Below are 17626 nucleotides of genomic sequence, written 5' to 3'. Positions count from 1 at the left end.
CCCCCATTTCTTTCTTGGACAGCCACCCCTAGTAACATTTATAACTACCTTTATACTAACAGGGGGGGCTTGAGGTAAAAATGGACCTAAAGAAAATGATATATTCTACCTCTTTCTTTTCGCTTCGACAACCCCCCTATCTATGTATTTTGGCTAGTCTTTTATACATGTGAAGGTGGTCCAGCGTAAGTGCGAAAGGAAAAAAAATTTACAACAAATATCTTTTAACAATTGATCTCAACCCTCCAATCATCTTTATGCTCAATGGTGAGGATTGAAGGCTTTTTAACCACCTAGCTTCCAAGGAAGCTTCCTAATATTCCTTCCCAACTAATCATAGCCCTAAACCTCCATTAATCTAGATTAGGCTCTAATCATTACTTGAAAAGGAAGAAACGAATCTTTCTTATTTATGAAGCTGCCCTGCTCCCGGATAATGCACCCCCGGATTATGTTATACATTAATCCGCATGCCTGCATATCCTCCTGGACAGCCCACTATGGCAAATTTGAATGGTTTTCCAGATTCTAGCACAACCCCTTTTCTGGCTAAATCGTCATCCTTCTGAACTTGCACCACGACACTTTCCGGGGTTCGCTCACTAGGCAAATCAGCTCGGATTTCAACAAAATTTTGCAGGGACCTCGGTGGGACCCTAAGCTAACCTAGGGCACAATTTGGGACTTCAGAACACTAGTTTATTAGGGTAATTATTTTAAACAGAACGTAAAAGGGTTCGGTCAAAATGAGGTGTCTACAGATGCCCCTCTTTGGCAGAGCGTGCTTGATGCGCGAATGCCAAAGCTGAAGAGACAACACATTTTGGCCGACCCGGTTTCCAAAAGATTAGATTTTAGATTTTTGGTTTTGAAACAGGTTTTCACAAAAGCAAATTGGTGAAACAGCCTTTCACCAGACTCTAACTCTGCAAACATATTTGTGAGATAGTCTCTGACCGACTCTTAACTCGGTGCTTGTATCAAAGATTGAAGATTTTTATTCATAAATTAAACCAAGAATCACTCGACTAATTGTCGGGTGCTAAAACAGGTAAAGAATATTTGAGAAGACGCAAAACCGGATTATGAAATTACCAAAACAGGTAAAGAAGTATTTGAGAAAACTCAAACTTTAAATACCAGAATACAAGACGGGTAGAGAATGTTTAAGGAGACTCAAACTATCACTACCGGAATACAAGACGGGTAGAGAATGTTTGAAAAGACTCAAACTATCAATACCGGACTATATGACGGGTAGAGAATGTTTGAGAAGGCTCAAACTATCACTACCGGAATACAAGACGGGTAGAGAACGGTTGAGAAGACTTAAACTATCAATATCGGACTACAAGACGGGTAGAGAATGTTTGAGATGGCTCAAACTATCAATACCGGACTACAAGACGGGTAGAGAATGTTTGAGAAGGCTCAAACTATCAATATCGGATTACAAGACGGGTAAAGTATGTTTGAGAAGGCTCAAACTATCACTACCGGAATACAAAACGAGTAGAGAATGTTTGAGAAGACTCAAACTATCAATACCGGAATACAAGAAGGGTAGAGAATGTTTAAGAATACTCAAACTATCAATACCGGAATACAAGACGGGTAGAGAATGTTTGAGAGGGCTCAAACTATCAATACCGGACTACAAGACGGGTAGAGAATGTTTGAGAAGGCTCAAACTATCACTACCGGAATACAAGACGAGTAGAGAATGTTAGGAAAAACTCAAACTATCAATACCGGATCACAAGACGGGTAGAGAATGTTTGAGAAGACTCAAACTATCAATACCTGACTACAAGACAGGTAGAGAATGTTTGAGAGGACTCAAACTATCAATACCGGACCACAAGAAGGGTAGAGAATGTTTCAGAAGACTCAAACTATCAATATCGGACCACAAGACGGGTAGAGAATGTTTGGGAAGACTCAAACTATAAATACCGGACCACAAGACGGGTAGAGAATATTTGAGAAGACTCAAACTATCAATACCGGAGCACAAGACGGGTAGAGAATGTTTAAGAAGACTCAAACTATCAATACCGGACCACAAGACGGGTAGAGAATGTTTGAGAAGACTCAAACTATCAATACTGGACCATAAGACGGGTAGATAATCTTTAGGAAGACTCAAACTATCAATACCGGACCACAAGACGGGTAGAGAATATTTGAGAAGACTCAAACTATCAATACCGGACCACAAGACGAGTAGAGAATGTTTGAGAACACTCAAACTATCAATACCGGATGGGATGATGATATATCGAGTTTTTATTCTGGAATTGACTGCTAGATCACTCCTAACACAACCTTCTAGAGGTTAGAGAGGAGAAAAAGGGGGGGAACATAGCATAGCTAGAAGTGATTAGGAAAATATGACCTTTACCAAAGGTATAACTCACAGAAATTTGATGAAATCTTGCTGGCTTTGGCTCCTTTAAACAAGTAAACCAAAACTATGCTTATATTTTGAAAACCGCAAAACTGAATTCCAAATTCCAATGAGGATTAGGTTTTTTCCGAAAAACTAATCAAGGAATTTAGCTCAAAAGGGGAGTTTCAAGCTTCTCTTATCTTTATTTGGTAAGAATAGCCATCTCAATCCTAAGTTTTTGTTCGACGTCTTTTATGACTCGGGAAACCAAGTCATAAGAGATGCCCCTTGTATGATTTTATTTTCATAACAAGATTCATAAGAGAGCAAACACAAGGGTTCAACTAAAGGTTTTCATTTCAAAGAAATGTTTGAAGTTACAAAGCTGTGACAAATACAAGAAAATGGGTTCTGCTCAAAGCATTCTTCCTTCTGCACTTTGTGATAACATTTTGCATAATCTTGAGAAACTGCCCATTCTGAACTCTGCTCTGTTCGGCTTTGTTCGCAGGAGATGCAACTTCTTGCTTTTAAAACTTATCACCCCAGCTTTAGGAGGAAAAAAAAGGCTAAACTTGACCTTGACCTGACAACGAAAAGATTTAGACACACAACAAACGGGACTTTGACAAATGATAAACGAAAGCTTAAGACTCTAAAAGAGACCGAATCTGCTTCTTAATTTGATAAATGTTTAAGGTGGTAATAGTCTACCGCTCTTAGAATCTTTTGAATACCGTATCTAAAAGTGCCTCATTCCTCTTTTCGGTATTTCTGTCATGGTTATTATCTCCTTTATGTTGCTTAGTTTTAACCACTTTAACTTGAAGTGTCAAAAGAAATTATGCGGGCGCTTACTCAGACTCTGAAGTAATGCCAAAAACGGAAGTCCAAATGACCAAATCGCCTTTTCAGGTTTTTGATTCGGCGGACCACATGCCTTATATTTTGCCTGGATTGTCTGCCCTTACAGATTTTTCATCCAGCAAGCTCAACATCCTGATTTTTGCCTAAGCCGCCCTTTCGGGTTTTTAACTTAGCGGGTGAATGACCCTAACTTTTGCCTAGACCACCCTTGCGGGTTTTCAGTCTAGCGGGTCTAAGACTCCATCATTTTTTTTTTTTACAAACCTGGGCCTAAATACACCAGAAAGACTTTTAGGTAGGCTTGGGTTCAAACAGGCTAACATTTGGTAAGCTTTGAGCAATTAGACCGAATCTGGACCCTCCAGACTGCCTACGTATCCCCAAAGAAATTGGGAATCAGGTTCTGCGTAGTTCGAGTTTAATATCTTTTATGACGAAAGTCATAAAAGATGCTCCTGGTTTAAGTTTGACAAAGAGGTTTTGCTTTTGGCTAAAAGGAGTTTAGCAAAAAAGATTTTCATTTTTGAAATCTGGGCTATTGGCTTAAAAAGCTCAAATCGTCCAAAGATAGCCTTCTAGTGTTTTAGACATAGTATTTCTTTAACTGATCCAGGTTTGTAGGTTCTGTTAATTTTTCTCCATTTTCATCGAGGAGTCTTACGGCTTTTCCCGGCAGGACTTCATCGACAATATAAGGACACCAGACCAATTTGGACTAAACTTTCCCTCTCGGATCAAATACCGGTGCCCTATAGGACTTCAAGACAAGATCTCCTGGTTTCAAATCTCGGACACGAACCTTCTTATTGAACGCCCTTTCAATCCGCCTTTGATACCCCTGGATATGATACAGAGCTCGTAGCCTCTTCTCATCTATCATCTGCAGTTCCTGATGTCTGGCCCTTGCCCATTCAGATTCTGGCAAGCTCGTCTCCATCATCACTCTCAAGGATGGGATTCTGAGTTCAACAGGCAAAACTGCTTTCATTCCGTTCACTAAAGAATACGGAGTGACACCTATAGAGGATCTGACTGACGTCCTGTAAGCCCACAAAGCATAGGGAAGCTTGTTTGACCAATCTTTATAAGTTTCTGTCATCTTGCTGATGATTACCTTGATGTTCTTATTTGCTGCTTCAGCGGCTCCATTCGTCTGCGGCCTATAAGGAGACGACTTGTGATGCTTTATTTTAAACTCTTCACACAAGTGTGCTACTTCCTTGAAGTGAGAACCATTATCTGAGATTAACTCATGAGGTACTCCATATCTGCAAATAATGTTTGTACGGATAAACTTTGCAACAGATAGAAGTCAAAGAAGTATAAGAAGCAGCTTCAATCCACTTAGTAAAGTAATCGATGGCAACCAAAATATACTCATGTCCGCTGGATGACTTCGAAAATACTTTCCCAATGATATCAATTCCCCACTAAAAACAGCCAAGGCGAAGTCAAAGAGTGCAACTCTGAAGGAGGAACATGAATAAGATTCGCAAAGACTTGACACTTATGCCATTTCTTCACAAATGCGAAGCAGTCTGCTTCCATTGTAGGTCAATAGAATTCAAGTCTAAGGATCTTTCTAGATAACATATTCTCGTTCATATGAGGTCCACAAACACCTTCATGGGTCTGTTCAATAAGCTCAGCTGCTTTGTTTTCATCGACACACAAAAGCTGGATCCCATTAAAATATCTGTGATATAACTGTCCACCACAAATAACAAAATTGGCACCTAATCTCTGAAGGGTTCTGCGCTCTTTCCCAGAAGCCTCAGGTGGATGCCCTTCACCAGATATGAGATTCCTGATGTCTGTATACCAGGACTTTCCATCTGGACACCTAGTTGTTATTTCAATAACGTTCACATGCGCTGGCTCCCATTGCAATCGTGCTGTAAGCGGCTGGACCTCCATTGTTGCTGAAATGATCGAAGCCAGCGTAGCCAAAGCATCAGCAAAATGATTCTTTGTTCTGTACAAGTGAGTAAATGTAATACTCCTGAACTTCTTAACCAAAGATTCCAGATACGTATTATAAGGGATCAATCTATCTTCTTGAGTCTTCCATTTCCCATTAATCTAGCAAATAATCAGGATGGAATCCCCAAACACATCGATGTCTCGAATCTGCAAAGCTAAGGCTGCCTCAAGTCCGGCAATACAAGCTTCATACTCTGCCATGTTGTTAGTGCACTCAAACTGCAACTTGATAGATATAGGAATATACTTCTTCTACGGGGATACGAGTATTGCTCCTACTCCCTGACCCTGGTTATTGACTGCACCATCAAAATACATTGTCCATCTCGTATTTGGAGTATCTTCTTCAACATCCATAATCTCTTCATCGGGAAATTCACCCTTCAGGAGTGCATTCTCTTCCACAGGGGAATCAACTAACTGTTCTGCGATGACCCCCCCTTTAACAGACTTCTGAGTGACATAAGTAATGTCGAACTCAGATAACAATAACAACCACCTTGCGGTTCTTCTAGTAAGAGCAGGTTTCTCAAACAAGTACTTCAACGGATCCATCCGTGAAAGCAGAAATACCTTGTTCGATAATAAATAATGTCTGAGCCTCTGAGTTGCCCAAACTAATGCTAGACATGTCTTCTCCAAGATTGTATACTTCACTTCATATTCTAGCATCTTCTTGCTGATGTAGTATATAGGCTTTTCTTTCTTAGACACTGAATCTTGTTGAGCGAGCATACAACCCATCGCTGTATCCGTGATGGACAAGTACAACAATAATGGCTGGCCCAGGATGACAAGGGATAAAACAGGAGGTAAGGACAAACATTGCTTGATCTTTTCAAAAGCCACCTGGCATTCTTCAGTCCATTTCTTCGATGAATTCTTCTTCAGAAGCTTGAAAATAGGCTCGCATGTCATCGTCAGATGAGCTATAAACCGTCTCAGATACTGAACTTTTCCGAGAAAACCTCGGATCTGCTTCTCGGTCTTCGGCGGTTCCATCTCTTGAATCGCTTTGATTTTCTGAGGATCTACTTCAATTCCCCTTTCGCTCACGATGAATCCAAGTAGCTTTCCTGAAGTAACCCCGAATACACACTTGTTGGGGTTCAAACGAAGCTGATACTTTCTAATTCTTTAAAAGAATCTTCTTAAAGCCGTTGTATGCTCTGGTCTAGTCTTTCCCTTGACGATCATATCATCTACATAGACTTCGACTTCTTTGTGGATCATATCATGAAGAAGAATAGTCCCAACTCTCTGGTAAGTAGTACCTGCATTCTTCAACCCAAAAGGCATTACTCTGTAACAGTAAGTTCCCCACTGAGTAGTAAACGCTGTCTTGATCATATCTTCAAGCGCCATCTTAATCTGATTGTATCCCGAAAACCCATCCATAAAAGATAATAGAGCATGACCAGCTGTATTGTCCACCAGAAGATCAATGTTCGGAAGCGGGAAATCGTCCTTCGGACTTGCCTTGTTGAGGTCCCTGAAGTCCACACACATCCTCACCTTTTCGTCCTTTTTAGGCACCGACACTATATTCGCTAGCCATTCTGGATATTCAACAACTTGAATGAATTTTACTTCCAATAGCTTTTTAACTTCATCATGAACTTTTAACTCCTATTCTGTTTTAAGTTTTCGGAGTTTTTGATTCTTTGGCTTTGCGCCAGGGATTAGAGGTAATCGATGCTGGACAATGTCTTCGCTCAATCTCGGCATGTCATCATAAGACCAAGCAAAAACCTCCTTGAACTCCTTAAGTAAAGTGATTAATTCCTCACGCTCCTCGGGAGATAAAGTTTTGCCAATTCGTATTTCCCGAATTAAGGTTTCGTCACCTATATTTACAGTTTCAATTTCCTCTTCAAGTGGTCTTGCTCGGCGACTCTCCTCTTGTTGAATCATATGTTTGATTTCAAGGGGAGTTTTGTCGGCATCCTCATCAGAGGGGGAACTTGATTATCATTATTAATATTATCAGTTTTAAGAGCAGATTCAGTACTTGAAATGGAAACAGGAAAAACAGAAACATGAATGTATGTAAAAGAGTCTTTCATTTCATTCATAGAATTGGTTACATCAAGAATGGAATAGCCCACAGCAGGCATTGTATTGGACTCTAACGATGTATTCACAGACTCAACAGACGACTCAACATTGAACTCAGCCAACTCTGGCATATGTGCAGTTGAAGAATTAAACTCATCATGTAAAGTATTCTCAGACTCGACTTTATTGGAAAGAGACTCGTCACCGACTCCGGAACCAGATCCGACTTCTAGGTACCTGCATCAAAAGAATCGTTAGAATAAACAAACTCAATATCAGACTCGGAAGTAGATGAATGCTTAGAGACCACTGACTCTTTTGAGGAAACAGGACTATACTGAAAGACTACTTGAGGTAAAACCTGGGAGGTCCAGTTGTCAGAGGTCCCTCGGCTGGGGTGATTAACTCTGCGGGGTTCCGAATAAATGCATCCCCGCCTATCACTGCTACCACTGATGCCTCGGTTTCTCTGCCAACCATTGCTGCCACTGGATATTCAGTCTGAAACATGCCATTCAAACAGCCTTGCTCTAAAATATCGGCCCAATCAGTTTCCGGTGCTACCTCAGTAATCTGAGCACTCACTGGCTCTTCTGCTGATTCTAGGTCAAAGAAAATTTTGAAGCCTGGAAGCCTCTGTCCTGTCACATCATCGGTCCATGGTTCAGCAAACCCGCAAAACAGAAAATCTGCCCCCTCTTTTCTAAAAATGTCGTTTCTGATCAGACTGATTGGTCCCATAGGCAATTCTAGTCCCCGGCGGCGGCACGTGGCCCATTTCAGCATGTATCTCTTCATTTTCCTGACCTCCTGCTCGGTCAGCTCATATCCTAAGCCAAAGAGACCATTGAAAGTTCTAAACACAGGCCACTCCGTAGGGCCTTGGTGATATTTGCCCAGCCCTGCCCTGCCCCTGGAATATAGCCTTGTTTACAAATCATCCTGACTACATTCGAGTTAGTACTAGTCAAGAAGAAAACTTCTTCACCCATGGCCTCTTCCATAGATATGACTGACACCTCCAGTGAAAAACCTGTCAAACTGACATCGGCTTCCTTCCCAGCTATGAGCTCCTGCGAAATCTGTCCAATCTCTAAATCTGGGTCACCCTTTACAGTCACTACCTTGCCGTTATGAACAAACTTCAACTTTTGATGAAGGGTAGAAGGGATAACTCCAACCTTATGCAGCCAAGGTCGACCCAATAACAGCAGGAAAGAAGCTTTAATGTCCAATACTTAGAATTCTATGTCAAAGTCTTCTCCCCCTATCTGAATTTCAGTGGCCAGGGTTCCGATGACATCTCTCCGGGTGCCATCATACGCTAATATACCCTGCTCTGAAGGAATGAAATCCCCTGGCCCAAAGCCCAAAGTTGCGGCAGTACTTAGTGGACAAGTATTCAGAGCAGACCCATTATCGACTAGTACTTTGAATACCCTCTTCTTGTTGCAGATTACAGTGATTTTGAGTGAACGGGTGTGATCTCTTCCTTCAAGAGGTAAATCGTCATCTGTGAAAGATATTGCCTTGGAAGTCTTGGCCACAGCGACTAGGCTTATCAACTCATCGGGTGTAACCTCAGTTGACACCTGAGCAGCATTCAATTATCTGAGTACAACCTTCCTATGCTTTGGTGAAGACATAAGTAGACCCCAAATGGAAACTGTGGACCCCGATCCTGAGGACGAGTGCCGAGGGACGCGAGATCCCTCCTGCAATCCTCTAAGATCTCCACAAAGTGAAGGAGAGCTCTGCCAAGAAACTCTCGAAACAGGTGCCACCCTCACAGCATAGCATGAGTGGCGATACAAAACGAATGAGATACATCCTTATCCGGAGCCAGAGCTCGAAACCAAGATATATCTGAAAATAACTCAGAGTCGCCATCCATGGACAAGCCATGGAACCAAAACAAATGCTCTGTTTGCAATGGATAACCAGAGATACAAAAGGTCCGTGCCTGGTGACGAATGGAGAAGGTCCGAAGAGCGCCCCCAATTCGCCCGAGTGCGAACACTTGGTCTCTTATGCCATTTATTATTAACCTCGAAGAGTTTTGGGCAAAAATCATGTGAAATGGGAACAAAATATCCCCGGGAAGACGTCTACCTAATCATGCATGACCAGGGGATAAAATAATAAACACACACAAAATAAGATAAAAGATGTGTCACCTAATGACAGCTAGGTTATGAGTGACATGCCTAAAGGGTGTCTAAGTTCTGATGTGCAAACACATGCAAGCTATAGCTAAAGGTATATGATCAGCACAAGAAGGTAAGAGAACACATCAAAACATATAATAACAACACAATAAATCCTAAGACTCTAAAACATTAGCCCGAGTCCTCGGATGGTCTGGCATTCATCCAAAGAAGCCTACGTATCCCCGCCTCCACGAGAATCAATGCAACGTAGTTCTCCACGTCTATTCTAAGCTAGGATGCCTAAGACGCCTAGACATCTATCTTAGACTCGATCTAAAAGACCGGACTAATTATTAAAGCTTCTTGAACGATTATTTAAATTCCAGTGAATTGTAGATTTTAGGACACCCTATATGCCCTAACTAAATGCAGGTTAGCCCTAAGCTAATGCAGGTGGTTCCTACAACCTACGTGTAACTAGGCTGTATGCCCTAAGGAAAACAATAGGATTGCTAACGTATCCAAGACCTAGTCATCAGTCGGCGATGTGAATCGCCAACTAACCGGACGGAGGCACTCCTAGCTAGGACAAATCCCTAACTCTAAAACAAACACAAACAAGCACACAACAAATCAAAGACGAAATCCTAACTCTAAAACTCTCTATCTAGGACAAACTCCTAACTCTAGAGGAAGATTTTTGTTAAAAACAAGGTTTTAAAGTTGAAGGGTTAAAGCATTTTTTATTTACAAAGTTTGGCTGGACTTGGGATGAAGATCCCAAGCTGCACTACGTACCTCGTGGAAGAGGATCAAGCCAACGTAGTTCGAAACGAACTCTCAAACTAACAAACACTTACAGCAAATCAACTATTTTTTATGTTTTAAGTTTCTAATGTTTTTGAGATTTTTAATGATTTCAATGCTTATGGATTTTAAAATTTCTGATGTTTTCACCCTTTTGGCCAAAGACCGGAGAGAATATACAAGCAAAACCCTAGGGCCAAACCCTAGGGTGAATAAGGGAAACTATGCTCTAATAACACCGTTATAAGAGCAAATGAGTCAAAGACTCTCTAATAAGAGTAACTGATAACACTGAAAATGAGATAACGGAGTCAAAGACTCTCTAATGACTGCAAAAATGAAAGGCGAGTCAAAGGCTCTCTAATAAATCCAACTGAAAGTACAAATGAGTCAAAGACTCTCTAAGAAAGCTGCGAAAGAGATAAATGAGTCAATGACTCTCTAATAACATCACCAAAGGAATAAATGAACCAAAGATTCTCTGAAAGAAAAGGAAACACGATTCAAAGACTCTCTAAGAGAGATGAAACACGAGTCAAAGACTCCACTGACAACAACTAAAGGATATACGAGTCAAAGACTCTCTAAGAGATGGAAACACGAGTCAAAGACTCTAAAAACACCGACTAAAGGATATACGAGTCAAAGACTCTCTAAGAGATGGAAACACGAGTCAAAGACTCCAAAAACACCGACTAAAGGATATACGAGTCAAAGACTCTCTAAGAGATGGAAACACGAGTCAAAGAATCCAAAAACACCGACTAAAGGATAAATGAGTCAAAGACTCTCTAAAAGAGAAAGACTGAGTCAGAACTCTTTAATAACAACACCTGAAAGACAAATGAGTCCAAGACTCTCCTACAACACTACTGAAAAGACAAATGAGTCAAAGACTCTCTAATAACACCACCTAAAAGGCGAATGAGTCAAAGACTCTCTAATAACACTATCTAAAGGATGAATGAATCAAAGACTCTCTAATCAAGGCTGACTCCTATGCGAATGGACTATCGACTAAGGAGAAGCTTACAAGCAAAAGGAATAAGAGACCTTGTGCATATTTGGCAAAGGTAAAACACCCAACCGGGCCGGACAGCTACCTAGCCCTAGGGTGCAACAAATGTGCAACCCAATACCCATAAGGGTAAGGGTATGAAGCCAAGCCGAGTAGGGTGTTCTTCCAAAACCAAACGGAGCACAAAGAGGAGGTTTAGCAAGAGAATGAGACCGGGCGGGTCTAAAAGGAAATAAGAGACCTTGTGCATATTTGGCAAAGGTAAAAACACCCAGCCGGGCCGGACAGCTACCTAGCCCCCAGGGTGCAACAAATGTGCAACCCAATACCCATAAGGGTAGGGGTATGAAGCCAAGCCGAGTAGGGTGTTCTCCCAAAATCAAAAAGCACACAAAGAGGATTAACGAGAGAATGAGACCGGGCGGGTCTCCCAAACACACACAAAGATGGGCTCTAAACAACCTTATCATTGCCCCCAAGGGGTAAGCAAGGCTAAGACAACTAATTGACCAAATTGGTCTCTAATTAACAGAGGCACAAACTGAGGTGCAATATTAGAGAGGATTTTACAAATGAGGCTTGCCTCCAAAGGAGGATTGCCTAACGAGACAGAGTATGTCTCCTAGTACAGGTTCTATTATCTAAAGAAGTCTAGAAGACTACGCTAGTCTATCCAAAGAGAGAAGAAAAAGGTTACTAAGTAAACTCAAATTTCATTCAATTATTATAAAAACAAATCAAATATCCGCAAAGTAAGATCTACAACTAAAGAGTGCACAACATGTAGCAATCATAAAATGATAAACAACATTAATTAGTCCAGACCAGCCGCTGGATAGCCTAATAAAGTAAAAACAATATCAAACACTTCAAAGCCAACCACAAACCCCAATACGGGGACTCCAATGAAATCAGATGATGCCAAAGTAATCATCTGATTTCCTACACATATAATATTTCTACAAACCGCCTTGAAATCAGACGATATTCGTGTCAAAGACATCGAATAGTGCAAATTGTCTGATTTCCTTCTTCAATCAAACAATTTATTTAAAATAAAAATTAATGAGTATGATAAGCTTTAAGATAATCTCACCTGAACACCATTTATTATCGTCTTCAAACCCTAACTCAAAGCTTAGTACAAGAGAAGAAAATTAAAAAAATTTAACAGATTATACAAATGCATCAAATGATATTTCTGATTTTTATAAATTTTGGTGCATAACAGGGGGCATAAATTGGGACAGCAACTATACAGAAACGGGGACAGTATTGGGTATAAACTTGGGGCAGCAACATGGACAGCAACTATGCAGAAACAGGGATAGTATTGGGTATAAACCTGGGGCAGCAACATGGACAGCAACTATACAGAAACAGGGACAGTATTGGGTATAAACTTGGGGCAGCAACATGGACAGCAATTATGCAGAAACAGGGCAGTATTGGGTATAAACCTGGGCTGAAAACAAGGGGTGAAACGTAATAAAACAGGGCTGAACTATGCTTTAAAGGAAATGCTGAAATGTGCTAACACAGGGAGTTGAACTGGGATGAAACGAGGGCTGACTGATGGGTTGAACATAGAGATAAAGCTTTAGATGATAAGCTTTTTACAATACACACACCCACACACACATACACATACACGAGCACGGTCACATTCACAAATGATAGCAAATATAATTTTTAACTTCAAACAAATCATATTTATAAAGCAATGAAACCATATTACAACAATTATGCATCTCTAACCTAGCCAAAATCACAACTGCCAAGTGTATGAGGATTAACATGAAGTCCTTAATACACAAAAATTGCAAGGTTGAAATCTACTTTACAGGAGATGTAACATTAGTTCAAGAAAATTGTGTGGTTGCTGATAAATGAGCGAAAGGCTAGATAAAGGGGAACAGAATACGTCCAGGATACCATTAATTTATTGCACAAGATAAGCTCAAAGGAAATTCTGATATTATTGAATGCGGGTAAACAACACCTTTACTAAATGAAAGCAACTTCCTCCATTCAGAAATCCCAACCGTTCCACTTTGAAAGCATCATTAAAGGAACAAATGAAAAACACCCCTTTTACTAAGGACATATCACGATTATAAATCCAAAGTAACTTTCTTATGGCCTCACGGTAATTGGAAGGCTCTCAATGAATTGATACAACACTGATCTATTAATTGAATTTGAGGTAAAAGACCAATCTTCATTGAGGCTTTAGAGCAAACATGCCACATGCAACCTGACAAACAGAAAACTGTTTTTCTCTGTACCCTTACATCCAAACCAAATAACACTACGACAGGGACATGATCACGCACATACGCACACATCAAAAGTAAGTGGAGGCTTCCCATGCTAAAGTAAAATGAGGGCTTAATCCTCATATCTAAACAGCCACTAAATTTATACCAAAATCCGAACGAAAGATATCATCTATTCCGACACTGGTATCCCCCTATTGACATACTACCTTGCTTAAGTGATCCTTATAAATTACACAAATATATATATAACCCTGCTCACACATGAACCTGTACATACAAATCTATGATCAGTTCAGCTCACGCATACACATACACAAAAATATGTGATCATTTCAGCATTTCACAATTTTCCACAGGGGACAAACAAGCCAAACATTTAAACATGTTTCCAATCTTGCGGGGGGGAAATTCAAGAATATGAATCATCACGTGAATGCTATAAGCGATAAAGAATGGAATTATATGAAATCAGAATCTGAGATCCAAATCAAAATCTCCACAACTATCAGCCATTCAGGAGAATTTCAAAGGAAGATGATCTTCCATTTTTTTTAAATAAATAAAAAAAAAAAGATAGCAAATAAAAGACAATAAATATATATATATATATATATATATATATATATATATATATATATACATATCCTCGCCCACAAAATAGATCAAATCCTGATATTTTAGCGAAATCATATACTGATCTTCTCAAACATGCATGAATATCAACAAAATATAACAGAAATTAAGGAGAATTTGTTAAGTACCTGTATTGTAACTAAAAATCACTTCCTTGCCATCAGATCTCAAACAAATCCAGAGGAAACTGATCTTAATTGAGGTAAACCTATACGAAAGCTTTGGATCCGGTGCTCAAAGGTGCAGATCTTAAATTTCTTTGATCTGATCTAAAATTAGAAGATCCAGATCTAGGTTATATACAAATAGATCAAATCAAATAGGTTTGGGGATTTAAATTTCTGGATCAAGATCTACTCTCTCTCTTAATCTCTCTCAGATTTTTCAACTAAGGAGATCTGCATCTTCAATTTAAAGAAAAATAGAAAATTTAAACCTATGAGACTTAGATCTGAAGAGAAATTGCACAGATCTAGGATTTTAGACTCAAACAAGATTTTCAATGCCTAAAACAATAGATCTGAGATTTCGATAGGTCCTTCTGACCGGAGAAAATCGGAGATACGGAGATCACCGAAACAAACAGGAAGAAGAAATAAAATGAAAACCGACTAGAAAATGATCAGATCTTAGTCCGGATCTGATCGGAGAAGTAAATCCCTTTTTCACTCTCCCTCTCTATTCAGATATGAGATCTCAGATCTGAGATCTCTATTTCACGGCCGGAACTTGTAGGTGGGAGAGATAGTGATGGGAATGGAGGAAGCTAGAAGAAGAAGAAGAAGAAGAAGAAGATCGAGGCTCGGCCGGAGGCTTGCCGGAGGTATGTTGGAGAAGACGATCGGCGGAAAGCAAAACCCCCAAATCTCTCTTTCTCTCTCGCTCAGCTGCTTCGGATCGGAGATTGGATCTCCGACCAATGATCGGAGGAACGATCGGCGGCGAAGGAAGAAAAATGAAAAAGAAATGAAAAGAAAATAAAACCTAAATCCTTCTCCTCTCTCGCTCTCTCTATTTCTGTTTTTCACGAGGATGAACAGTCCTCTATTTTTGTTTTGATTTTTCTTATATATGCAAATGATGGCTGGGATATTGGCACTCCCATAAACGATAAACGCACAGAATTTAATGGGCGCACAAATACTTGATGAGCGCGCGAAATCTGCTCAGATCTGGACGAGATTATGCACCTCCCTGTACATATAAATGATGTATTTATCTTCTTTTTCTTTATGGACAGCCCCCCTTTCAGATGAATCACTCCCCTTCTGGGTCCGCATTGCGCCCACTATCTTGACCTGTTTACTAAGCAAACAAGCTCGGATTTCAACAAAATTTTATGGGGATCTACGGGGGACCTTAAGCTATGCTGGGGTTAAATTTGGGGCACCAGCTCACCGATTTGACGAGGCTTCGTACAAGCGCTTCGAACTTGGGTCCGGTCAAAATGGGGTGTCTACAGAAACGTTTGCTTGGGTCTTCTTTAACTGCTTCAACAGGTTATCTTTTCCTCATCTGCACTCGGCCTATTCTACCCTTGATTCTCGGCTGCTCTTACTGCTTCTGCAGGGTTTTCTGCTCTCAACTCTGCAGGCTTGAACACACGGCCACCCCCTTGTAACATGACGAAGCTCGTCACACTGATCTTCCAATAGAAGCAAATCATCTGCATCCATTCTCAAAACATATGGGGCTTCATTTACCTCTACTTCTTCAAAATCATCAATCCTTAGAACATAAGGAGTTTCTTTTTCTGCTTCAACATCCTCGCATCGAATGACATATGGTCGAGATGACGCCTCTGCCAGACCGGTACTACCCATCCAGAGGGCATAAGACCCTTCTCTTTCCATCTCTTCGATCTCCTCAGTGTCAAACCTTATGATATAAGGTTCATCAGGAGTGATTATACAAATGAGAGCGGATGGATCAAGAACTGGCTCCTCGACAAAAATGGCGTTCGTCGCAGGAGGAGGAATATCACGATGATTAGGAAGGGGATTTTGAGTTACATTGGGCTTTTCCACCTCAAGCTTTTCCTTCTCTAATATAGTCTGGAGCGCATGCTTTAAAGCCAAACATCTTTCAGTGAGGAGACCCGAATTTCTGTGGTACTCACAATACTGGTCTAATATCCAGTATGGGGGCAGCGGGTTGGGTACTGGCATGATTTCAGCTAGTCTAATTTTCTTATCCCTTATCAGCCTTTTCAGAATCATAGGTAAAGGATACGGGAGTGGATCAAAGTGCCTCTGAGGTTTCTGCTCTACTGGTGCTGGCACTGGTGCTGGCTTTGCCACTTCCGTTACAGTCCTAGCCGCTGGGAGAACATAGTTCACCTGGTCTACTTCTTTCAGTACAACCACATGTCTCTTTCCTCTCTGATGTCTGATGGAAGTCTGGCCCTCAAACCCTTAGCTATTGCATCCTCAGTCCTCGTCCCAGTCTTAATCAAATGGTCAAAGTCGGTGTAATGCTGAGGAAACATGAAATGGAAATACTGCGGCGACAAACTCTTAATTACCAGCTTGATCTGATCTTCTTCTGATAGCCTCTCACTCAATTGTGCAGACTTTCGACGCCAACGACGGATAACAAATGTAAAGGTCTCCAGCAGACCTTGCTTTAACTGCTTGAGGTCCCTCTTGGTAACCTCTATTCCTTCCTCCATCAAAAACTGCTCTACAAATTTGTTGGAGATGCTTTGCAAGGTCTTCATCTCTTCAGGTTTCCGACGCAGAAACCATTTCTTCGCAACCCCTGTAAGAGACATTGGAAAGACCCTGGCCATTTGTTCAGGACCTAACCCATACTGTTGTGACAGCTCAATAAACCACCTCATATGATTCCGGGGACACCCAGTCCCATCATATTTGTCATAATCGGGGGTTTTGAATTTAGGGGGCAAGGTGACCCCAGGAGACATTATCAGCTCGGATATATCGAACTGCTTCGGGCCTTGATGCTTCAAGCTTTCCATGTCTTTTGTCAGCTTCTCCAATTGATCAGCTACCTGCTTCTCCTTATTATACCGGGCCATATCTGGGATGCAATATTCTTCAGCATATTGCTCTTCTTCCAGGTCGACATCTACTGGTGGAATAAAAGGACGGTTCAAGTTTGCAAGGTTCGGATTTGCAGGTATGACGGGAGGGGGTTGAACTGTAGGTGCTCTAGAAGTAGAGACCTTTTCATTAGACTGAGCTTTCATTTGGGCCATCTCTTCTTTCATAAAGGCCATATCTCGGGTAAGATTCATCATCATCTCTTGAATTTTAGCTAGCGCATCAGTAAGTTCAGCCATTTGGACAGATTCTAAGGATTCAGATGACTCAGATAAAGAGGGTGCAGGTTGCTCAGGTAAGGTTAGCGGTTCAAATTGACGAATGAGTCTAGACGTCGTTGACTGTCTAGACCACGCGGGTTGACTGACACT

General features: G+C 40.9%; 2 protein-coding genes across 2 annotated transcripts; both read right to left on the bottom strand.

The window, feature by feature from the left end:
- Positions 1-4813: 4813 nt before the first annotated feature.
- LOC143857055 (uncharacterized) lies at positions 4814-5797 on the bottom strand. The gene is made up of 2 exons (XM_077367328.1): positions 5507-5797; positions 4814-5341 (listed from the first exon to the last, which is right to left on the bottom strand). Exons 1-2 carry the CDS (start codon positions 5795-5797, stop codon positions 4814-4816), a joined length of 819 nt encoding a protein of 272 aa, XP_077223443.1.
- Positions 5798-5948: 151 nt separating this feature from the next.
- LOC143857054 (uncharacterized) lies at positions 5949-17494 on the bottom strand. The gene is made up of 10 exons (XM_077367327.1): positions 16603-17494; positions 15726-16510; positions 8634-8892; positions 8265-8522; positions 7662-8130; positions 7254-7537; positions 6722-6801; positions 6517-6613; positions 6211-6318; positions 5949-6022 (listed from the first exon to the last, which is right to left on the bottom strand). The coding sequence occupies exons 1-10, from the start codon at positions 17492-17494 to the stop codon at positions 5949-5951; spliced, it is 3306 nt and encodes a 1101-aa protein (XP_077223442.1).
- Positions 17495-17626: the final 132 nt, after the last annotated feature.

This window comes from Tasmannia lanceolata, unplaced genomic scaffold (genome assembly GCF_043159265.1).
Source record: "Tasmannia lanceolata isolate RefF3 unplaced genomic scaffold, GAP_Taslan_0.1 ptg000024l, whole genome shotgun sequence".
In the NCBI taxonomy this organism is placed as follows: Eukaryota; Viridiplantae; Streptophyta; class Magnoliopsida; order Canellales; family Winteraceae; genus Tasmannia; species Tasmannia lanceolata.
This window is presented reverse-complemented; position numbering and strand designations above follow the sequence as displayed.